This window comes from Lepidochelys kempii, chromosome 7 (assembly GCF_965140265.1).
Source record: "Lepidochelys kempii isolate rLepKem1 chromosome 7, rLepKem1.hap2, whole genome shotgun sequence".
Lineage (NCBI taxonomy): Eukaryota > Metazoa > Chordata > Testudines > Cheloniidae > Lepidochelys > Lepidochelys kempii.
Window position 1 is genome coordinate 85,736,507 of NC_133262.1, and position 25,509 is coordinate 85,762,015.

The 25,509-nt window shown below is 40.3% G+C and overlaps 1 protein-coding gene across 8 annotated transcripts in view; it reads right to left on the reverse strand.

The window, feature by feature from the left end:
• Positions 1-892: 892 nt before the first annotated feature.
• Positions 893-25,509, reverse strand: part of DNAJB12 (DnaJ heat shock protein family (Hsp40) member B12) — a 29,064-nt gene continuing 4,447 nt past the window's right edge. For 2 of the 8 annotated variants that reach the window (XM_073353616.1, XM_073353618.1), the window contains exons 2-9: positions 21,687-21,861; positions 20,034-20,179; positions 14,834-15,019; positions 12,935-13,014; positions 11,046-11,155; positions 8,969-9,141; positions 7,649-7,800; positions 4,192-6,208 (exon numbers count right to left, since the gene is read on the reverse strand). In XM_073353616.1, the coding sequence (XP_073209717.1) occupies positions 7,679-7,800; positions 8,969-9,141; positions 11,046-11,155; positions 12,935-13,014; positions 14,834-15,019; positions 20,034-20,179; positions 21,687-21,861 (992 nt within the window). In that variant the 3' untranslated portion in view covers positions 4,192-6,208; positions 7,649-7,678. Of the gene's footprint in view, positions 4,163-4,191; positions 6,209-7,638; positions 7,801-8,968; positions 9,142-11,045; positions 11,156-12,934; positions 13,015-14,833; positions 15,020-20,033; positions 20,180-21,686; positions 21,862-24,965; positions 25,109-25,509 lie in introns of those variants that run through there. The other 6 variants (XR_012160006.1, XR_012160007.1, XR_012160005.1 and 3 more) reach the window with 6 other exon arrangements.

Genomic DNA, 25,509 nt, shown 5'->3' on the forward strand with positions numbered 1-25,509 from the left:
AGTGTCAAATATAATTTTTAAGACAGAGCTGTCATTTTGCCATCCTGGGAACAGGAAATGCAGCCAGGGAATCGATTGCATGAAAGGAGGCAGCTTTCAAAATTGCTAGTTTCCTCCATATCTTTTGGTCAATTTAACAAAAGGCAAATCTCAAGCCCCCTTTTTTATATTCGGTAGCTTTCTCCTGTTTTTCAGCCACCATTCACTGTAGCTAACTACAGCACTGGCTCCAGGCCTTAGGCATACCAGGAAATATACATTCCTCCCAGCCTCCCAGCACTTGCATTTATATCTTTGTTAATGTTTTGAAAGATAGGATAAACAAACAGCACATGAAGTTCTCAAAGAACACTAAATTGGGAGGGGTGATTAACACCAAGAGTACAGAGAAACAACAGGAGGGATTAGATATACAGGCAAAAATAGAGAGAGTCAGCCTAGAAAAATGCAAACACACATCAGTGTAATAATTATTGAAGACAATACACAATAGAAGGGTGACACCTGGAAAATAGTAAAGCGGAAAGTAAATCAGATAGCAAAGCAGGTTATTTTACAGCATAATATGGTGGCAAAATAAGGCAATGTAATTTTGGGCAGTACACATTAAGGCCTCACAGATCAGGCCTGTACTGACACTGCATATAGAATACTACAGTGTGAGACAGAAAGATGTTAATAAGTAGGAAAGAATTCAGAGAATGGTGAGTGTGTGTGTGTGGGGAAGTGGACTGGATTATTAATTAAAATAACTGAATATGTAGATCTTAGCTATATGGTGGAGGAGAGATGATAAAGTTGCCTTTTTTTGACCTGAGTAGCTAGTCACAATTCAGGGTTCTGCCTTCTGGGGATATTCCAGTTTGAAGTAGAAATTGATGGAGTCTGATACTTTGATTAAATCTTGTTTATTTACAAGGAATGTACAAAGTCCTGCTTCTCTTAACACAGGAGGAAAAACCAAGAACAAAAGGAGCATTTTCTTAGTTTATAGCCCCAAGCCTCTTTAGCCAGATTTCTCACTAGCTTTTTTCCTGGGTTACATTGTGCTCACTGGTTACTGCTTGGTTTTCTTGCTTCTTGCCTCTGCTTGTCTCTTGGGCTGGCGCTGGTAGGGCTTGTTTTAGGAGTGGTCCCTTAACTGTCTCCCAACTATCTTGAGAGAAAGGTACATTCACACATCAGTTTCAACGAGGTTTTCACTCAACCCACAATAAAATTTAACTCAGCTCCAAACACTAACTTTCTACAAGTATATCAACACCATGGAGGGAGAGGAATAGTTCAGGGCAGAACAAGGCACCTTTGTAATACAAATAATAACTAAATAAGTAAACAAACAACAAGGATTAGGAGTTCTAGAATGAACTTTAGCAACAAGAGACATATGTTGAGCATCAGGGAGAAGTTCCCTGCTTTATGCCGTGGAATAGTCTCCTCAGGGAAGTAAGTGTGAGTTTAAGTTTTTTTAAAGCTGGACTGAACATAGCACTTGAGCATGTATCATGGGAACAAACTGCATTAGCAGGGCGATGAGCTGAATGACATGCTAGGTCTTCCATCTCTAGTTGGTACAGTTCAGACATTAGACACTCAATATTTGCCAGCCTTTGGCAATTTCATGTACGAAAGTCTTTAAACTTGTTTGAAGTTTCTTTTCAAGTACATGGTGAGAGAGATAAATCCTAAGAGACATTTTAAAAATCTATAAACATCACCTGGAAATTAAACAGAGCCCATTATTTCTGTAACATCTACAAAGAGCAATGGTCGTGCTCCAGCCACAGGAGTTCAGTAATAAGTACTACTCCCAGACCCGTATTAAAGATATGACACAGACAAAAGAGATTAGTACTTTTGAATTTAACAAAATAGACACAGTAAAGTTCAGCTCCATTTAAACGGTAAAAGGAAAATTTGCTAAACAGAAAAAGACAAGATTGAAAGGGAGAAGGTACATTAACATTGTTTAGTCACTCTTCTGACTACCAATGTCACCTCCCGCCCCCATGCTCTCAATGTCCCTTTTGACCTTTAATGTGCTTTGGTCAGTCTGCTTTTTCCTCTAGTCTTCATATAAGAAAGGTGTGTATACTAGTGTGCTGTTTATAATCCCATACTAAGGGCCAGCTCAGATACCATGGTGATGGGAGTAGCCTAAAAACCTAACTAGAACAGAAAGCTTAGTGAGATGCCTCATACAAGTAGTCAGTTTGGGAGCTAAAGAAGAAAGTAACAAAGCAACCTTTCTTTGCAGATTTTAAAAGTGGTGAAAGAATGGTCTTTGAATGACAGCTACAACTTGGTCTGTAGAAAAAGCTTAAACTCTCTCATCACAACCCCATCCAGCCCAATTTGTTCCAATGTGTGTGGATTGGATTGCTTTACATCAAAAGCCAAATGCAACCTGTGTGTGGGTGTACATCTTACCACTATCTGCATGTTTATCCATCACCCTAATAGATGGATTGAGTTTTATTCAGATGCATGTGGTCATGTCACCCTCCAGTGGCTGCAGCCTGATACCACCTTTTTATTTCCTTTGTAAAGAGCTTTACTATATAAGAGCTAGGTATTATTATTATTACAAAGGAGTTAGGGCCTGATCCAACTCCCTCTGAAGTCAATAGACAGACACCTATTGATTGCAGTGGAAGCTTGGTCAGGCCCATGAGCACCAATATGTCTGCACAAATGCAAACATTTTACAGGATACTATTCATTATTTTTAAATCACGCCGTTGATTATGTTCTGATTAGTTGGGAACACTATGTTGGTATGTCAGTGAACAGCATGTCAGTAACCTGCAATTTCAATTTTCCTATGTAGATCCTAAAGGCTTTAAACAGGGGAACAACATTTTAAGAGAACAGGGGCAGTTTTTTCTTCTTGTACAAACAGAAAGGGAGTAAATCCCATCTTTTGTAGAATGGGAACTCTCTTATGGTTGTGCAAGTGATGCAGTGTCCAGCACTACAGTTCCATATAACCACATTCAGCTTATTGCTTAACCATGGATCAAATTGTTCCCGGTGTAACTCCGGTGAAGTTAATGGAGTTATGCTAGGATGGATTTTGATTCCTTGGGCCTAGCTGTAATGTTTGAAACAAACAACATCAGAGGTGTCATTCTGTTGCAAGAGGTCAGGGCAAGGTATTAGAACTGCTCCTTGAAATTGTGAAACTAATGACTACTCTTTCCTTAATGAATTAGTTTTCCTCTATCATATAGTGGTACTGATTTGTTATTGTCAGGTTGTTCATGAATGCTGAACTGCTGAGAATTAAATATTTGTTCTTTAAAGTGCTCACTGTTATTGAATATAATAGCACTAGTAAAATGCTGTAGCCCAAGGCAAAAGAGCAGTATCTTACCGAGGGAGTTTCTTCTCCTGCAAACTAACTAGTCATTCAGCAGCAAGATACTGTAATGGGTGGCTCAGAAGTGTTGAAACAAGTTATAACCCAGAACTACAATGGTCCCTTCTCTACCAAAGGTCATACATTTCCCTCTGCTACTTATAGGAGCTCTGGGTTGAGATTTTCAAAGCCAACTATGGAATCTGAACAGCCAATTCCCATTGAAGTTAATGGTAGTTGTATCTAAATCCCAGAGTCACCTTTGAAAAATCTCAATCCTGATCTTTAAATATTACAGCTTGACTTAATATTCACAAATTCCTGGCTCCTTTTGGGGAATCTACATGGTGGGTTTTTTTTGTTTTTTAAAACCACATTTATCATAAACAGAAAACCATTGAGGGAGGATGAAATTGCTAATGGCAGAACTGGACTTTGTATGGAAAACTGGCATATTCAAATTCACAGTATAATTCCCCACAAACTAGACAGACCGGATCATTTAAATTCTAATTTTTAGTATACAGTAGCTTTCCACACACAATACTAGGAAGCTCTCCAGCTCTTGCTGTCTGTGCCTGCAGAATGCTTAATCTCCATTGCCACTGCTGGTTGGACTTTGCCAACCTTGGAAGGCAGCAGTTGTGGTCAGCAGAAAAAAAATCTTGCATCAACTCAGCATAATTCATCGTTAGGGGGCATTCCTCAGTCTCACAGGTGACATGTCAGAAACGGTAACTGGCCTCATCTCTGACTTGTTTCCCCACTCATTACTTCTGTCAGCACACAACACAGCAGACCCTGAGGGGCACAAACGCAGTCAGAGTCTCTCACATAATAAACATTTATTTATAGATGTACAATTGTATAATTAATTCTAAATCAAGAAATACAGATTCTGTGAGTATCCTTTAGGATCTATGCTTTATTGCACATAGCGCTTACCATCCATGGATATCTACTTGAGAAATCAAAAGATTTGGTTGGATGGGCACTGGAGCAGGAGTGCCATTTTTACAAGATGTCAGCACCTTTTGCAAACATGAGTTGTCTCTCACATTTCCCCTCCAACATCTCTTAATGCTGGGTAGCTCTTGTGCCTCTGTAAACAGCATTTATTCCAAAATATTTTATTTCCACCATACCCCTCTCCAAAAATCTGGGGGATATCTTTTAAAACTTGAAATCAGATCAGATACACCACAGTCGTGGATAGTAAGGCTTGCAATGAACAGGAGGGCTCAGAACCATTTTGCTACATAAATATCCAGTTAAAAAATAGAGCTGGTCAATTTCAAACAAAGAGAAATAAACCCATCTGGCCTTTCACTTTTCTCCCAGCCCTTTACCACCTTACTTGGCAGCCATTGCTATTTTGATAAATTACACCATAAGGGAACTCTGAAAACTGTTCTTATAGGAAACGTCTTTAGGCAAAAATTAACATCAGGGTAGAGAAGAATCCAGTTTGTGCCATTAATGGTAACTTAGCTCATTCAACTTTTGCCTCTCTCACTTCATGTGTCAAAGAGATACGCTAGGTTTAGAATAACCTTGAGCGCTATCCTGTTGCTCTAATCCAAGTCCTGCTTGCTCAAGCAAGTAAACCTAAGGCTTTTAGCAGCATAATTTCTTCTTCTAAAATGAATGATGGGCAAAACCATTGCTGTAAAATGGGTAAAATGTAGTGTGATCTACACTACACTGTCAGATGCGTCAAAGCCCAATTAAGCAACTGAAAATTAATCATCCCCCTTTCTGATCTCCCCACCAAAACTTCTTTCACAAGAATCAAAGACTCTGTTTTTTTGGGATGTCAATACAGGTTGAAACATCGGAAGTGTTATGGCAAGGTAACAGCCATATTACAGTTAGCAGTCTGCTGGATGAAGAACTCTGAGTTCAGGAACGAGAAGAACAAAAGGATATAGCTCGTGGCAGGCCCTGTTTACAGAACTAATGCTGCACACTGATTACAAGGCAGAAATAAAGCAGACTCTGGAAAAAAAAGTTACACGCACACACACACAAACCAAACTGAACACTGATGAGCTAAGACCATTTACAATAATCCTCTCCTTGCCGTACAAGAATCCAGCACTCAGTTGACTGCTACCAATTAAATTAATATAGCAAAAACAAATCAGAAGTCTGGTCAATTTTAAGAAATCTTCTTTCTACAGAATTTGAGATTCTTTTATAAAAAAAACTCAGTCACAAAATTATATTTTCCTCAACAACATAAAAAAAATAAAATAAATGTAAAGGGTCATCAAATGACAACCTGAAATTGGATAGTTCTGCAGGGCTGGATGGCCCCCCAAAACAGGTTAGAGTTCACACTTTACTAAATTGGGCAGAAAACTAAATAATTTAATCCAATCCCTGCATAGTTTAAAAGTACAACATACATACAGCTATAAATTAATTCTAAATAGATAGATTCTTTTCTTATTAATTGGTTTTTAGTCCTAAAAAAATCTTCCAATTTCTCTCTCCGTTCGAAGTGACCAGTGCAATCATGGAAGGGTCTCCTTCTGCTTCACGGCTTGCTGCAGTTTGTTTTTTTATTCTACACTTGTTCTCATGGTTGCTGTATCCTAGGAGAGACTAGACTGTCGCACTCTAGTGGTGTTGGAAAGAAGGGGAGAAGACAGGCAGCTTTATTTCCTAACTGCTGCCTGCTGCATCTAACATTGGAGAGAGAGAGAGAGAGAGAAGAGAGAGGGCAGTTGTGCGTTGCTAATTCTCCAATTCCACTTTAATTTAAGGTTTGATTCTTTAAATATAAAGTCTGTCACCTTGGCTCAGTGCACTTCGCCAAAAGTCTTCAGGCATTTCAAGAGTCTGGGAATAAAAGTGGTAACTGTGTCAGTCTCCAATCCATGGTAACCATTTAACAGAAAACACCTTCCCCACCCACCTCCCCAAATTACAGGTAACATGTCTAACTGAAAAATGCTAAAGTAGTTCTTTATTTTACAGCTACACTCTTCATTAGACCATGGATACACAGAGATATGCTGAGTTAGAGAGAAAGTGACAAAGTTAATTAAAATATTTCCATTTAATAAGAGGAACAGTTATCAAAACAGGGTACAGGGCATATAAAAAAAAAAGAAAAATCCCAAATGCAAGACACACTCAAAAATGGCAGACACCTGAGCTCAGAACGGACTTGAAGGACTAAATTTTCAAATGTGCGCCACTTGCCGAAAAACAAAACAAAAAACCCAACCCTAGCCCTCCTAACTTACTTGGGTACACAACTTAGGTGACCAGATGTCTGACATACAAGATAACTAAGGTGTAATGGGTGTGCGTGCATCTGAAAATATGGTGCTAAGTGTCATTTTGTTCCCCACTAACAAGCCCCTGCTTTTAATTAAATTTGTGAGAGATGGGGAAAGCCTGTGTGTTTTACATTCATCCTGTTAGTTGCTGATGGGTGAAGCCTCCTGCCTTTGCAAAAAATCAGACCTAATAATGACCGAGGGAAGAGACTCCATACCCTGGGCCAAATTTTAATTTATTTGCACACAGCACTCCTGTGAGTAATCTAGTGCTACGTTCGTTTATGCCATTTGAACTGCCACCATACCACTCTGGTTCATCAGGTTTACCACGCTATTGTGCTGCGAAGACACCATGAGTCTCCAGCACTCTCAGCTGGCTTCTCCCTGACTCCCAATTCAATGAAGTGAGTTACCTTTACAACCTGCTGCATAGAGTGAGAGTTTGGTTTGGTTTCACTGAGTGTCTAGGGAAGACGACAGAGGGACATGAAACATCTATCTTACAGAAATCTCTTCCCTGTTATCGTATTTCTTCAAGTGCCATGGTACAATAAAATAGGGAATAGAGCAACAAAAACGGGCATTAGAAATGTGACTGCCAGTTGCCCAATCTGATAAATGCTTGATAAGGGGAACAACTTCTGACCAGCCAAAGCAAAAAGTGACATTGTCTCAAATGGATGCTTGACAAGAACTCAGCTGACTCGCAAACATAGCCAGGCCTTTCACTTTGCTCCCAGAGAGCTGACACCAGCAATGCTAAGAAACAGATGTGAACTGGAAGAGCATTTGAGGTGCTGGCATGCAAATTAAACCAACCATCCCAGTGAAGGTGTATATGCTTGACAGAGGGTTATGCTTTCTCCTTGTTACACATGCACATTGAGAGGAGAGACACATGGAGATCTAGATCTCAATTAGACATTTAAATAAGTATGAAAATCATTGATGTGTCATGCTTCAGTGTCACAGGAAAATCACCAGCTCGTACTTAGACCTCCGCTGAGTGGTCTAGTAGTGACTATCCATGCATAGAGGCTTGAACTTCAGACAGTCTGCTACAGCTTGGGGTGCCCATCCTCTGTGCTCTTTGATACAGATCTGAATCTCCAAAGTAACGTGCTCGATAAAGCAAGCCTTCCTCTGAAAAGGAAAAATTCCAACATTAAAAACAATCATTCACCAAGATGTGAAGTGTGATGTCTCAACTCCTCAACATCCCATTGATTTCAATGGGAAAAGGATCTGTCCTCAAGTTCTTCAAGGCCAGATGAAGTACAGCGAGAGGGTACGGAATACCTGATGTCCTTTGGAACAGAACAAAAGTGATCTTTGAGCCCTTCAATGGCTCATCCTAAGGGAAGTTTTAGATATGTGCTGGGAACTGGAAGTAGCCCTAGTGTGAATTAAATGAGTAACATAAGGGGTAGCCTGGTAGTGTGGGAAAGAAGAAATATGGAGGATCAGAGTTTATCACTCTAGCTTGGTCCGTTGCATTGCTCTGCAGCAACAACTTTGGCTGACTCAGAATAGCAATGTCAGGGTGTCACATTCAGCACTTCTTGGTGAGAAAGATAATTCGCATGTTGTGGGGATCCAAGAAAGCTTTGGAATCTTTTTTATCCCATACAAACAACAATGCCAATGTATTTACACACAAATCCCAAACTGAGCATTAGTTCAAAGCAGCTGTAATCACCTATCATATAGGCATTTGAGAAAGGGGCCAATCGAGGGTGGAGTCAATAAAATGTTATCTTTGATGATAACTCTTTAGAGTTAAACAGTCATAAAAAAACCTTGAAAATGACGAGGATTCCATTTTTCACTTTGTAGACTCTCTGATATGGCTTGTTAGACATAACGGGGCTGTAAAGATATACACTTTGTAAGCACTAAATCACTTTTTTCTAAAATGAAATGATAACCCCCAGGGCAATAAGGAAACATCAGGAAACTCCTGAGAGTCTCCTGGCCCTACCTTCCTGATCCCTCAGGAAATCAGAGAATTCTGTTCATATCCCACTGACATGGCAAAGGAGCTCCACAGAATGGAGCTGCTACACTGATCATTTCTAGAATATTATTGTTTAAAAACATTATACGGGACAGAGGTGACCGATTTGTCATCAAACCGTTGAAGACACAGGGCCGATGGGCTGCCTTAGGTCCTACACAGCAATGAAATTATGATTGAACTATCGGAGATTTATGTATCTCAGTTCCTCCTTAAGGACTTTTTTCTAAAACAAATCAGACTTTTAAGAAAGTGTCCTCAAAAGGTTTCCATTCCTCCCACCATGCCACTCACTTTGTTGCTTTTCCTTCCAGCAGTTATTTCTGAGGTTTGCAATGTAATCGTCTTCCACGCTCCTCTCAACATTTTTCAGGTTTGTACCAGTGTACTCTTCTACAAAGTTCTCAGCTACATAGTAAGCTACTTTCAAGTGCTCTGTCACTCTCCTGTGTATGTGACCCACAGACCTAGTCCAGGGAGAAAAGCCAAAATAATAAATGTTATTCAAACACAGAATAGAAATTTGTGGACAAGCAACAACTAATAAGCATTATTAATCTACTCAAAGGACATATCCTTCCTGTACACTTGCTGTTTTGGTAAGGAGAGTTTTATCTCTGGTGGAATGGACATAGTGGAACATTCTACCAGGTGGAAATAAAACCTACCTACCCAACCAATCAATTCTTCCCTGAGCTACATGGGTGTGCTTCAGAACATTGGTGTATCTTGGGTGTTGACTGCCAGAGGACTCCATATATGTTTTAGAATTAAGTGCTCATTACAATCTTCAGCAGCTAGTGTTTGAAATACTTTTTGCTACTTCCTTCCCAAATACGCAGCCCTTCTCCTTCAGGATGTGCCCCAAAGATGCTGTGTGTGTCTGGTTATGAATCTCTGAAGCTGATGGATCTCGAGCTGAAGACTAAGACAAACCAGTATTTCAGAAATATATTTGTACACAGCATGAAGTCAGAATGTAGGTCAAAGTAGAACAAAGACACTGCTGATAGCTAAGCTTGCTCAATAGGGCTGTCTGCTTGATGAATACAGACCCTCAGCTCCTCTCACTGCAGATTACTGTTAACCCCAAGAGTGACACATTGCTCTACCTAGCAACATGCCGCAGTATCCACTATTGCTGCAGGAAAGGAGCTACGTTCCCCTCTCCCCGTACCCTCCTCCTCTCCAATTCCTTCCCTCTTTATTCAAGACAGAGCCAGGACAGAGAATACCTCCAAAAGGTATTCTCTTCTGATTCACTGACCAGACACTTCAGACAGTGCAGATGTACAAATACATCCCTCAGTAGGGTCACCCAGATATACTAAGCAAGGGCTTGTCTAAACATGAGGTTGATCCTGATTAACTTAATGCGTTGGCAGACTTATTTCAGAACAAGAGTGCCTTGTTCCTGTTTAGCTTAATGTAATTTGAAAAAAGGGAAACCTAAGCATACCCTTCTTGCCACTCAAAACAGAGCCCTAGGTTCTTCGCAAGCTTGAGCCCCATGCCTGTGTGTTATGTCAAGAAAGGAGATGACATTTTGGGCACATGTGAAGAGAATCAAAGCATATATCATTTGACTGTAAAAACCAGAGGAGGAACATGACCTGAGGAGCCTATAACCGAGTTAGACAAGCAATACAATTCTGAAATGCCTGGTGGCATGTGTCTGTCTCCTAACGTGGCTGTTCAAGGCCAGGAAGACAGCCGGGCACGAAGAACATCTCTTGAATCCCAGCTTCTTCTTTTCTTCAGTCCCAACATAACCCGGAACTGGGCTACTAAATAACTAAACTATCTATATTTATCACTTAACTAAATTATCATGACAGCAAGAATGGAAAAAAACTGGATCTGAATGGACTGGAGTAGTTCACATCCATCTGGCACAGCAGATAGAAGGAACTGAGGTAGTAGAGGGCACTGCACCTTCTTATATATCCTCAGAACATTCAGAGACACCGACAGCAGAGGTAGGAGGGGGTGCGTGAGTGCTCTAATGGCTGCTTCTTGGAGAAGGTTCTACTGTTAGGCACCATGAGGTGGCACAATATCCATACGTGGGAATATGCATAGCCACTCAAAGAAGAAAAATGGGATTAAAGGGGTTTATTTTTGCTCATTGATAATGGGTGCTGGCAGATCTCCAAGTCATCCTTCTCAACAACTACAGGTGTTACACAATGTTATGGGGCATGTGAAAGCAAGAGGAACATTAGGAAAGGAAAGGAAACAAAACATACCAAAAAGTGAAAATAAAACACAAAGATCCCAACCACTAACATACCAATTCTTGTTTCCAATTTCTCCTCCCGTTCCCAGCCCACCCCCAAGCTAAATATATATGAGAGTTATGGGTACTAACGGCCTGTGGCTCAAACTGTAAGGTGGACTGGAGACCATCATCTGGCTGAGAGCTGAAACAATGATCAGGATGAGAATAGGCATCAGCTGGACAAACAACCCAAGGCCACCCTAAGGGGGAACAGAAATATACAATGGAATGTCATCAATAAGTTTACATGCATAAGACTATTTAGCATCTCACCCTCCCTTGCAAACCCAATCATACTGTGTCCTTGATCCCACTGATGTGAGCGGGAAATGTGTTTTGCATTTTGCATTAGTCAAAGACGCAACAGGACTGACTGTTCAATGAGGTTTAAAAATAAAAATAAGAGTAAAGAGAACACTTCCAAAGCAGCTTGTGGGGATTTCGCTGCCCAGTGATTCCCTCCAACAGTGATGGCAGTCATGGGGTTAAATCCCTGAGCATTACTTTGAAAGCATACCTGAAAGTACTGAAGCCATGCTACACATCCCAAACAACCATCACGTTTTTGGGGGGGGGTGGGAAAAAAAAGCCTTGAATGTGAGTTTGGAAGGACTCATGACATTGTTATATTTAAAGATTTCTAGGACAGTTGCTAATGCGTATTTCATATCCATGTCAGTCTGTAGAGACTAGTACCACAGCACTAGATAGATTCCTTAGAAAGTGCTCCCCCTTTACAATGATATGCAAGATGAGTTTGCCTCCCTTTCTGCCTCATCTCTTAAATTCCCTCCCCACTCTAGTGCAGAACATCTGGCCCCAAAGACCTAAGAAAAAACACCCAATACCATTTTTTAAAATATACTGTAGATCAGCCCAGAGATTAATGATCTATACTGCTGCGAAAGAGATCTGGGTTAGCTCTATGGCCCCTCTGTCTTATTTCCCTAACCAGATGGGGCTGGGAGCATTGTAGAAGCAGTACATTTGGCCTCTGTGACAAAAGGAGGCACAGAAATGCCTCCTGTCACTATAAAAGTGTCTTCCTTGACTAATTAGAGAGAGGAACAGATTGGAAGTCCCGCCCTGTCCAGTGCTCAGTGGAAAGGTAGTGGCATGGTAATTTGAGATTCAGGAGCAAGAAAATCTCAGAGTTCAGAGAGAGGTTGGGGACAGAAAAGAAAAATTGGTAGATCTTTAAATTTTCTGTCTCTTGGTTTCATCAAGTCTGGAGGTCCCTTCTCTACCACTCTGGTTTTGTATTTTGTGAGAGTCCATGCGTTCAACAGGTCTGGTTCACAAAGTGTCCCTGAGAAGATCTGGGTATAGGAAAGTCATTGAATAAGACAGATGTTTTGACTAACCATCCCCCTCTAAGAAAATGATCACAACACCCTGTTTATTTTTCTGGCATTCTTAGATTATAACAGCTTCAAATGGGCCTGAAGTTAACACTGTGGTATCATGCAACAAGCAGCACATCCTGGGTAGCAAAATGAGGAGGAATGGGTGTAGATGTTATGAGGACTCACATATAAGGTGGGTAAACCCTCCACTATTCAGTTAATTTCTGCTCATTGTTTCAAGAGAAATCTGACTTTTGGAATTAAGTGTTTAGGTAAAAAAGAAACTTCAGTTCATGCTGCATTTGGCTGATGCTATAATTTTATTTCAATATGACGCTATGCCAAAGAGAAAATGACATTTATTTTCCCACTGTGTAAATGGGATCCAGTCTGATAAGCTGCATCTGCATATGTATGAAAGTCATGGGAATTCAACTGTAAGTAAGTTAAACAGGCAACTCTTCTAGAAAAAAAATAAACTCATGTGAGATTACAATAGAAAAGCACTCCACTTATCTAGGAAAATGGAAAACTAGGTGGCCAATTTCATACAATGGCTACAACAGCAACCTGTTTTTTGGGTTGCACACATTAAAGCCTTTTTACTTTCCCCTTGCTCTTGTCTCCACTTACATCACCCTGATGTTCTCGTCTGTCATGCCTCTGATGGTAGGTATATCGCATCCTGCCATTGCTGTATACGTGAACATTACCTGTGGGCAACAGAAATCCATTAAAAAGAATCCAGAACACGGGGACTTTCTGACAGCTAGCCTGGCAGATGATGAGATCAGAAGAATTGTGCACATGCCACATCATCCTACCTGATTAAGAATGCAACACATGAGCAGATTAGACATAGACATATCACAATTAAATTCAGAAATTTTCACCTAAGCCACCCTGTGATGTTGGTTGGAGTTTTAGCCAGGTGTCACCAAGTAATGACACTGCAGCATCACTCTAGAAAATAATAATGGAGGCATCTTTAAAAAGTGTACCTGACCAGGTGGGCTGTGAGGGTGAATGCCAACTCAGCAGGGATGATAAAAAGATTTTTTTAAAGGAAGAATTTGGATTCACTGCCTGGTAAGCATTTAAGAAATGAGTGGTGAGCCCTAAAATGAACAATGTTACTGCCAGAAAAGACTTAGTCCCAAGATGGGAGAGTGCCAAGCAGACCTGCCTGAAGGGTAATTGGTGGATGGTCCATACTATTTGTGTAGCCAAACTGGAGGACTTCAGGGCGGGTGGAGACATTGTGCAAGTCTCTTCAATACTGTGTAGTGTTGAATTTTAGATTATAAAACTAAGAAGTTTTTAATAAAATAATATTTTTTCCTAGTTTCCTGATCAGAAAAAAACCTGCTCTCTTTTATAATTAAGTGTAGAGTTCCTACAGCTGTCATCTTTACTTAGCTGTAGTTTTGAATAATAGAAATAGCCTTACTATTAACCTGTTTATGAATTCACATGGTAATGGGGAAGAAGAAATTATAACCAACCCCAATAGTCATCTTTCTCAGTTGTCTCAGTGGTTTCTCAAACACCTAGTCCATTACAGCTAGCACAATGAATACTAGTAAAAGCTTTACCAATGCTTCTGCAAGTACTTACTGTTATTGTGCTATTCCTAGGTAATTCCTCTACTTAGGAGAGGGAATAACACAGTAACTTTACGTGCTTGTAAAAGGAAAACAGTAAATATTTTAATGGTGACCACTAAAATGTGTACAAAGGAAATTAGGGAGACAGCTTCTTGCCCTGATCAATTTATATAGACAAGATACAGATTTACTTTCAATCTGAACAAATTTAAATCATGTACTACAGAAGTCCCTAAAAGTTCACTATGGTCAGATTTGGCTAGCGGGGGAGGCCATGACTACTCAACACCTCCTTGACACATATACAGAAATAAATATTTTTGATTGATTTTTCTGAGGGGAGAGATAGGAAAGTAGGGTGAAAGAAGTGGAGACTGATACCTGCTACTTTTAGTGTCTTAGTTGTGCAGCACAGCAGATGTTGAAGACGCAATTTGGGTAAGAGATCTCTTCTTGGTGTTTAGTGGCCTAGAAGTTAGTATATTTATTCTGATGAAGAGGGTTTTAATACTTCCTCAAAACAGGCTTGTAAAGCTAACGTAAAAAAGTGACTTAAAAATGTTCAAGACAAGTTAAAAAAGGTGAATATGACCAGTATGCAAACATCCATTTGAGGGTCCTAAGAATTCCTGCTCTGATGACACTACCTGCTGGTTCAGTAAGCTATTTGTCCTGTGGGCTGAGTTCTCAGAGCTCTAATTTTAACCATTTAGGAAACTGAGATGTTTACATCAGTAACGGACAATCACTTGTGAAGGAGAACTCTCATGTACTTCAGCTGTTGAGAGGAACACAGCTTTCAGTATCACCACAGACTGCCAAATAAACCATTACTGCATTATTGTTCTGTCACAAGAGTGGCAGCAAAGATAGCTGAATGGAATCACCCTTGCCCACAGAGAAGATTAAAACTTGACAGGCTTACTAGAAGGAAATCCACCACCAAAGAACATGTTGAAGAGATCCTCGGGTGAGATGTCTGCTTCGAATCCACGGTGGAAGTCTGTATGACTGTGTCCATGTCTTGAAGGGTTAACTTTCTCATCTCCAAACTGGTCATATTGCTTCCGCTTCTCTGGGTTGCTCAATACTGCATATGCATTACCAATGGCTGAAATATTGGCAAAAAGGAAGCACAGTTAGCCTATTTCTCCTGGTAATACATTCCCCTCTTCTGAACAAGTTTTGAACCTGCAAACTGACAGGTCCCATTACATAGATTCAATTGTCAATTACCCACCCTCTTTAAAAGGTTATTTAACATCCCTGATCATTAGAGGAATGCATCTCTCGGCTGGATGCAAATAGAAGAAGAGAACAAGGTCATTTGATGAAATGATTGAGACCTTGATTAACTCCAACCAGGATCAATACACACAGTGCTTCTTCGCTCAAATCCTGGGGTGACAGAGATATCCTTCCAGATGAATCAGAAACTCGAAATTCCTGGAAGGATACTGTCAAGGATACTGGCTCTACATTTTGCTGAGTTTAAAAGTTGTTTTTTTTTACTTGAGACACAAGGTGGGTGATGTAGTAATTTTTACTGGACCAACTACTGCTGGTGAAAGAGACAAGCTTTTGAGCGACACAGAGCTCCTCTTCAGGTCTCCCCTATCTACCTAGAAGTTTCTGTTCCTGACTCTGCTGAATAAATTTTTTTTTTAATGTGTAAGGATTAATTTTCAAATTAACTTCTTGAGCCATGCGAAAATATATACTGAAGCATGGCTTTACTTGGAAAATGTACTCTAAAAATGACATTATGCGATTCCAAGTTTATTGTCCAAAAACATAACTTCACAGAAGTTACAACACGGCTCAAATCACTGAAAGGCCCAAAGCACATAAATAAAACATCTTAAAGAAATCCCGGGTAAAGGTTTTGTCCATGCAGGTTACAGGTCTCAGAAATTTCCACATGCCAGAGGGAAGGGGGACAATTAAGAGGAACAAGCTTACATAGCATTGTGACAATGGAAAAGTACTGAAACTAAACCCTAGTCTCCTTTCTTCATGACTCCCTTCTTCCACTCTTGCCTCACTGTAACCAACCTGCAAGAATGCTTACTTGCAGCTTTACTGCTGCTAAATTTGCATTTGCTTCTACATTTGCATTTTCTTTTCTTTACACACCTCCATTTGTCAACTCCCTTATCTACCTACCCATCTACCTGAGAGTTTCTGTCCCTGACTCTGCAAGAGTCCATTTTCTCTCATCATCCTCAACTACATAGTGTGATATGATAACTTATGAGTGAGGATATATACAAGTTAATTGTACTGGAGTTGATGGAGGATTTTTCAATATAAGCCTTGCAAGGCTTTCTCCTTCAGACAGATTCATCTAACTCCTCCTTTCCTGTTGATGCACATGTAGCCAGAGCAGCAAGAGGGCTTATCTATATGGGAAAGTTATGCCAGTATAAGTTAAGGTTCAAGGAACATTGGCAGGAAATTCAAATGGAAGAATCTGAGGTCTTGGTTTTGTTTTATGTATGCACTTTTATTGACATTAAAACTCAAGAGATATTAGCAGTCGCGTTCCCAATAAGTATTTGGCACTGTACTGCTGCTAGCTCACTCCAAACCGGAAGTTTAGCTAAAGTGGTCAGGTTTAAATTTTTTTCCCCCCAAGTCTGCCAGATCTAGTGATAGGAACTCCAAGGGACAGTGTGGGCTATTGCAACACTGATTAAGACAAGGTCTCAAGGCAAAACATAGCACTTTATCAGATGTCACTGGGAAGATGAATGTTAAGGCATCAGCTAATACATCAATGTAAGAAAAAAAACCTAAAATTCGCACTACATATTTTCCCTTCATCCTCTGGAACCAAACAGCTGGGCTTTAATGGGCATTATGAGAAAAGTGTTAACATCAGAGGCATAATGGAATGGAGAATCAATGAGACATGGCTTTGAGGAGAGATAACCTGACAGTTGATAGCCCAGTAATGGAGGATAAAGTGCACCTTGCTTAATGCAGTTTTGACATGTAACTTGCGTCTAAGCCTTCAGTAAATATGATTATTTAAGATTACTGGTGAAGAAACCTGCCTTTTGCCACTGTTCAAGGATTGAAGAGTAAACTGTTGAAGAAAGGTTTATGATAGCCACTATGTGGATGTCTGCACACATATGCAGATTTGACCTGAACCCAATGCATAAAAGGTCTCTCCCAGGTGGCTAGAGGCTCAGCCCACTATTTGCTAATGGCAATACACTTATCAGTCATAGACTTAAGAATTAATAGGCCTGAACAACCCCTGCCTCTGACTTTTGCTCCTCAATTTATGCCTATTTTTTTAAAAAAACATACCCTAATATCAAATAACATAGCAGTATACACTTGAAAATAGACTTTCCAACTCCCACCGGAACCTCATGTATTTCGCTAGCTAGTTGAAACCGGACATGATACTTTTTTCTCACCATCGCCCCTAGAAACTCATCCTAAACTCAGAATCAAGCTTGGTGGCTTTCTTCTTAGCCAACATCACCAGTATTAAACACTCTGCAGGTCAAATTATGCCTTCAGTGACACCTATACAATCCCACTGGCTTCACTCTGATTTGAACAGGTGCCACCAAGAACATAATTTGGCTTGCACAGTCTTTATTATTGGTGGTCATGAGTGAGAAGGACACCGAGGATGGAACTTGACTCTCAGGTCCCAATTCAAGGCAATGTTCTAGCACCTCTATGCAATTTTTGTGCTGTTAAAAGGACAGGAAAACAGCTGGAGGCCAACTCCAACCTCCCTGAAAATATTACCCTGGCAGGTGCAAGTTCCCTGGGTGGTACAGGGGAAGAAGGGAGGGTCAGAGTGCAGATGGCAATTCTGGGCTGCTGGACAGTCCTTTAGCAACTGCTGCAGCCCAGGCACGAATTAGTAGCCTTTGGGGTTACTCTAGTTTACACTAGAGGCCAAAATGGCCCCCAGCAGCCTCAGAATCCTAAACGACCTTGGCCACACCCAGCTGTGCCTCTGGAATAGGAAAACTCAGGCCCTAAAAGACTGAGGGCTAGTCTACACTATAAGCGCTACATCAGTGCAGCTGTGCCACTGTAGCGTGTCTGGTGAAGACGCTTGATGCAGACAGGACAGAGCTCTCCCATTGGCATAACAAAACCACATCCAGAACCAGCAGTAACTATGTTGGTAGGAGAAGTTCTCCTGCTGACATAGCACCGTCCACACTAGCGCTTAGGTCGGTGTAATGTACACTACTCGGGGGGGGTAGCTTATTCACATCCCTGAGCGACATAAGTTAGGCTGACATAAAAGTGTTAGTGTGTACAAGCCCCAAGATAAGTTAGGAAGGTTGTCAGTTGGAAAAATCTTATTTTATTGGTAAACTATGTCATTTTGACATGGCATCAGTGAAACACCATGAACATAGAACCCCAGGAAACTTTCACTAGAGATGTTTTTCAGAGTAGACCTACACTTAAATTTAAGGCTTAATATTAGAGGGAATATTTTCTAGTAAATAGACTTTTAAGCCAGTGAGCCCACCTTTTCAAGCGTTTGTTTTATCAGGCTTGTCTAATTTGATATTATCAAGTACTTAATGTATATAAAAATAAACCTATTTTTCTTAGCACACTGCTTTTTTCTACAGACCTTAACATAATGAGCTAAACTCATTCCTCATGTAACGCTACTGATTTTCCCAAAGTGACACCAAGTATTTACCTGGGCCACAATCAATTGTTGAGTATTGATGCTCACTTTGCAAAGTCCCCTGAAACAAAATTGACAACGCAAGCTTTCTAGTTCTTTCTGCTCAGATAAAATTAAGATGCAACATTAACACAAAAGAAAATGTTAAGAATCATGGAAATTAGAGGTGAAAGTTCAGTAATTTAGCCCTTATCCCTAAAAATCAGGACTACACCCTATGTTCTCTAGCGCTACATTTAAGTCTAGTTTTAAATATTCCAAGTGACAGGGCTTCCCTTGGTAAACTATTCCACAACCTAATAGATCTCATTACCAAGAAAATTTCCCTTTTCAGTGCCTACAATAGTTGACATAGGGTCTGAGAATCAGGATCTTTACATTTAGTTATGTTTTGTTTTAAGTTATTGGGGATTAAAAAAGAAAATCTTGGCTGGCATTAGTTACATAATTGGTTCAGGTGCACAACTGAGTTTGTTATTTGGGGTTTATATATAGTAATTCCATTTATGATATTTTTGTTTAACTGCAGTATTGATGTGTCTGCTGAGAAATCTGAAGTCTTATTAGAGGACTGCTTGGAAAGCTCATTGGGTGGGAGAATTTAAACTATGTAACTGGTTTCTCTGATGCCAGCTCAGAAGAGGGCAGTTTTCTGCCAGACACTTTTTCCAAACCCCCCCCCCCCACCCACTTGTGATAAATTCAGTTAAACGGTGTGCCTTTTAGAGTTATACTAAGGCACTTTCTGATACCTGCAGTTATAAGAGACAAGGGTTACTGTCCCAACTGCTGACTCCTATGCTACACACCCTAATGAGTCTGTAACAGGTTGCTGGTCCTTAGGTACAAGTGCACATCCCTGCCCTCCGTTCCAAGCCCTGTCCCTTTAAGACCGGGAAGGTTGAGGGGAGTTATTGTCTCCAGGAAGAATTCATGATGGAGAAGGGTCAGCTGACTAAGCATCATGTAACTGCTTGCTGAAAACTGTATAGGATTTCTTCTAGCTCAGTCTGCTGAACATGAGGGTTGAGGGAAGTTCCTTCCAGGAGGCCTAAGAGATAGCCAGGAAGGGCTACTTAGGGGAAAGATGTGTCCTCTTGCTTTGCAGTTAGTTGGTGGAAAGTGGACCAGGCCTTTTCTCCCCAGTGTTTGTATTATTTTGAGCCTTGTTAATAAAATGAGCCCAGAGGAAAAGGACATGAACTCAGTTGTTTTGGGAGCTTTATTCTACTTCCCTGGCTGGCGAGTTTGTTCACTGGCTTACAGGGTCCCCTCTTTATTTTTGTTTAATACACACACAGAAATTAACAACCCATCAGCCTTCATTTATCATTTTAGTATCTTTTAGATGAGGTTGTACTTAGACTGTCACCCCAATACACGACCGTCAGCTTGTGAGGGAGTTGAGTTCAAGAAACAGGAAACACGTTTTTACCTTTGAATGCTTCTGTAGCACCTGGCGCCTGGTTCTTATCTGGGTGAAATTTCAGTGCTAGTTTCCGGTAAGCCTTTTTCAGGTCCTCGTCAGAGGCCTCTCTGTTCACTCCTAGAATTTCATAGTAATCTTTACATTGCTTTACCCTAGAAGTTAAGAGAAATTAGGTGACGGGGCAGTTAGTTTGAGGTAAGGAGGCTTCTTACCTTTGTATGCATCAACTTTTCAGCATCCCTACATCCCAGTTCTGGTTAATATTGTCCTCTGAACTTTGGTTTACTCAATTTTGATTCCTCGGTATGAACCAGTTTATGTCACATATCTGTTTGCCCTGTGCTTTTATTACCAGGTATCTACAGTCCTTAAAGAACAAATGACTCAACCCAGTAAAATGACTGTGCCCTCAAGTGGCCCAATGTCACCTTGCATTGGTGTGGAGGCAATTTAAGAAAAGGTTTGACAGAATTAATAAGCATCACACCATGCTTTGAAACTCAATAAATTCAGGTTCTAAGGGCTGGTTAAGGGAAGCTGAGTCCATGGTTTGAGAGCTCCCCCCAACAACAGGGACAGATAGCAAGAGTGATCCCTCAAACGCTGGGACAGGATCTGGGGAAAACAGTTCTCTCGGATTCAATTAATTCACAGACCAAACTGACTTTTGAAATAGTCTGATGAAGATTTCCACAGGAAGGAAAAAAGCCTGTTCAGGGCATGGAGCCCTGTGTTACAGTGGTCTGGTTCATACTACTGTTGTTCAAGGTATATTAGCAGTTCCACAAGAACTCTCTTTCCCCCCAACCTATACAGCAAAAATTCAGAGCTAAAATATGATATAGGTCACAGAATGGACTCTTCTTAAAAAATGGATTAAGTAGAAAAATATCCAGAAGCTAATCAGCTCAAGATGATGAGTGTTCTTGTGCAATTCAAACATACCATAGCTTTAAAAAGAGTTTAGCAACTGATTATGCCTAGTTAGGTCTATCTGCTCTTAGTATTTACAGGGTGCGGGATAAATGCCAGCTGAAAACCTGTTTTCAAACAGTATACTGCACATACCAGGTAAACTTGTTCCAGGCAATTTTAGCAGGAGTTTTACTAAGCATATCACAACTTGAAAGTGTGACAGAATGGGAAACCACCACACAATACCACTACCAGGCTCTCATCAAGAGAGACTCAGGACCGGAATATCAGCAGGCACTACAAGTCAGGCCTGATGTGCACTGGCAGAATTTACTTAATATTAATTATCTGTATTAAGGTGCCTAGAAATTTGAGCCTCACTGTACTAGGCATACATATTGGCGGGGGGGGGGGTGGAGGGGGGAACCTTATGCACAGGACATCCAATTCCAGCCAGGGCTATTAAATCCCTCTAACACTTTTATATTATAATCCCATTAACAACTCTCCAATTACCCAAAATTCTCAGATAATTCAAAGTCAATCATTACAGCAGCACACATCACACACAGTTTCTCCAGGTATTCAAAAATCTGTGTTTCTGCATGTTTTAAATGTCTTTGAAACACTCTGGAGAACAGACTGATACCATGCAATAAAACCAAACACCATTGGGGTAGATCATTAATGTCACCGGACAACAAACTATTCTGTCCTATGAAAAATGAAGCAGTGACTGCCTACCTCTTAACTGCATCCACCTGATCTTGGGTGTAACCTTTGTTAGTTTCCCCACCTGCCTCCCCATTGGCTGATGGGAAGTCTCCACTCATTTTCCTAAAGTGGGCATTTGTGGACTCTCTGGATTTGGACTGGCCATTGGCTGATTGTTCATTCTTGGTGAGGGATTCGATCAGCACTAAAATTAAAAACAATTGAAAAAGAGAAAAGTTTAGAGATCATCCAAATCACAGAAGCTGCATTGCCCCTTTACCCACTGAGAAAGAGGGAGCCCACTTCATCTCTGTCACAACCATAAGGATCCTCCATTTGTTCTTCCCCCTTCATCAGAGACGCCATCTTTTCAGCCCAGGAATGCCAGTGTTCCCACTGCTTCTCAACCAAAAATAGGGGGGCACTGCTTACTGATTCCAGATACTACTACTTCAGCAGGGGCAAAGCACACATCCTCCACAGCAATCCCAGGCCCTACCAGCCTGGGAGACAAGAGTCTGGAAGTCACACCAGGGTCCCCAAATTACTAGACATTTGTTTTCTCATTTTCACTTTTTCCTGCCTTTCCTTTAGGAACAATTATTTCCCAGTTTGTATTCCATCTTCAGGGAATTAGAGAATGGTACCCTTGGAACAAGTTCACCTCCATCCATTTAACTCAACTAACCTCCTGACTTTCAGTCCCACAATGCTCGATAAGTTACAATAAGTTACAATCCCATGGGATAGTCACAAATTTGGTAAAAGGGGGAAACAAATAAAGCTTCCTTCTAATTTTCCTCTGTTCTAGAGACACTGTAATGATTCAAATACAGTATGTGCTGAATAACTTCCTTTAAGCACGGACAGCCACAGTACACAGCAACGGTGGTGGGGTTGTGACTATAAAGTCTAACAACATCAGATCCAGAGCACTTTGGTTTAGGGAACTGTGTCTCATTTATTTGCAGGAAAGCTATGAGATATAGAGAGGTTTTTCAAATTCACATTTTAAGTGGGATGTGCAAGTATTTTCTGTATATTGCTCTAAGGCTCTTCTGTTTTAAAACCTCTCCTTCCATCCTCAGGACTCCATGCTATGCCTACCACCTTTCAGACTGGGGCATGGCAGACATAATAATTTAGACCACAGCCCAACAATGCAGCTCCGTAATTGGCCAGAGCAGGAAGCTGAAGATCATTGTGCTCTGCAGACATAAAACCACCACCCAAATTCACTTTTTCATCTAATTTTGCAACGTTCACCTTTTTGCAAAGTATCTTTTTACTAAATTTCAGACAACTCTTCAAATCTGTAGTTTCCGTATTTCATAAGGTTTGTCCCTACTGTATAAAAAGTATACACACTTAATAAAACTAGAAATGGAAAATAGTATTTACAGGCATATCAGTAACTTGAAGAGGTTGCAATCCTTTATCCAGAATCTATACCAGAGAAGGACATTCCATCTATTGCAGTGCCCAAGAGTCTACTTGAATGCACATTTAAGACCTTCTACCACAGGGATATTGCTTTCTTTATGTAACAGCAAACAACATATGCAAGCCAGCAGCTGAACCAAGATATCATATCTGCTACACAGAGTTTATGTTTGGGCAAGAAGAAACAGATCAATAATCCTACAACCAATAAAGAGAATCATTACAGAATGAAGGATAAAAAAGCAAAGAACACTGAAGGCTAAGTACCTTGCTGAATTGCCTGTTGAGATTCTGAACCTTAAGATATTTCTTCTTTCAGAAAACGTTGTTAAATAGATCTGGCTGTTACAAAACTCCCCATAGATTGTAGTTTACAGGCTGCCTCTCTTGACCTTATAGGTGACACCAGATAGGCTGCCTCATTCTTTTTCACATTTCCCACACCAGTTAAATGCAGAAAATCTCAATTAGATTAGACAGTCCCCCTCTCTACAAAAGCAGGAGTGTTTCTTATATTACATTTTCAGATATGTTGTTCAGTTTAGTTTTTAAAGTCCCAAGCAAGAGGGCTACCACAATTTATTTTGTGAAAACTATTCCAGTCTAATACACCTCATTGAATATCTGGAGAAATTTCTTCACAGTCTAAATTCTCTCTCAACTTCATCTCACTACTCTTATACCTAGAATTCTACTGGATATTAAATTTATCTTCCTCCTTAATATTTACACTACTCAAATATTTGTAGATCTATGGTCCTCTGCTACTCCTTAGCTAAACTATACCTATTTAGCTCTTCAAATATTGTCTCAAAAGGCAATCCCTCCATCCCCCTTATTTTTTGTTGTTGTTCTCTGAATTCCCTTTAATTTGTCAATATATTTCCAGTAATGTGGTTCCAAAGCTGAATGTTAAATTCCAGGCTCAGCTGCAGCAGAGTCACATGCTGGGACTACTACTTCTCTGCTTCATAACATGGCTCCTTTCCATATGCATCCCAAAAATCACAATGGCCTTTTATGCAGCCATAGCACATCGCAAACTCGTGTCAAACTTGCTGTCCATTATTACCCCTGTAGTTCGGTCAGCATTACTTCCCAGCTTTCTCCCTCCCCATTAGCATGTGTGTTTAGATTACCTTTCCTCAGACGCTTAGCTTGCATTTTTTCAAATTAAGTTGTTTTAGCAAAGGCAATTAACAGTTGTAAAACTACCATAAGCCACTGACACTTTGTCTATGTCAGGGCTTCCATCATGGGTGGTGTTTTTTTGTAAAATTCCCTATTGTAGACATTAATTTATATAGTGATAGCACATAGAGAACCAAGTCAGAATCTGAGCTATATAAGAGCTAGGTACTGTTATTATTGCGCTAGGCAGTGTACACACATGGTCTACACAAATGACTTTTTGATCTTTGCTAGCACTGATTTCACTAACAGAGTTGTAAGTGAGATTTTTAGGAATCAGATTAACCATACAAAGTCTAAATTAACATCATGTAATTACAGAGACTTCAAGATTTCTCCCCAGCAGCATATTACTAGGCATGTCACAGAATGTAAAGAAAGAGAGCTTACACTCAGATATGGGCTGTAGGAAGGTGAGAGACATAATAATAGAATGGTTGGGGTTATGGTAGGAACTTTTAAGCGGCACATTAAAAAAAAAAAATAATGGACCCCTCTTTCCTCGCATCCTAGGATTCTAATCTGCCCATTTCCACTGACCCATCCATTATTCCACATTAAATAAGTCTTCTGTCTATTCTGCCCTACCCAAGCCAGATATTTAGGCCTGAGTATAACTGCTCCAGGTGCAGGTAAGGATGCCCACACATGATGAGCAAACTGGTATTTATTCACCCTTCAGCATCTGTTTTCCTGATCAGCACCATAGCAAAACTCTTCAAGAAAGCCACGGCATCTCTGAGGGTGATCCATTCTTGCTGGAACAGAGCTTCTCAGTTTCTAGGATGAGTTTTTCCACAAAAAGATTACACTTTTTCCTGGGTAATTAGATAAGAAAGGTTAAACACCAACCTTAAGGCAAAAATCACATCTGAAACAGAACAAGCCTATTCATCATGTCTGCAGTTGTGGGAGGAAGCCAGACAGGACCAGAGAGAGGCATACAAACAGCCTAGAGCTCCACACTGGGAAAGAGTTCGCAAAACAAATGATCCCCCCAAGATTTTCCCCTCCCCCCCCCAAAAAAGTTGAGAAATCAAAGCCAACTTTGGTTCTGTCTAAAAAATTTAGAGCAGGAATTCACACAAGTGACAATAAATATATACCAATAAAATAATTTCTTTCCTCTTTTCTTTTCCTTTTTTATTTTTTAACTATTCACTTCCTGGTCACTTTTGATAAATGTCAAAGGCATGTGTTTACTCTTTATTTCTAAAGC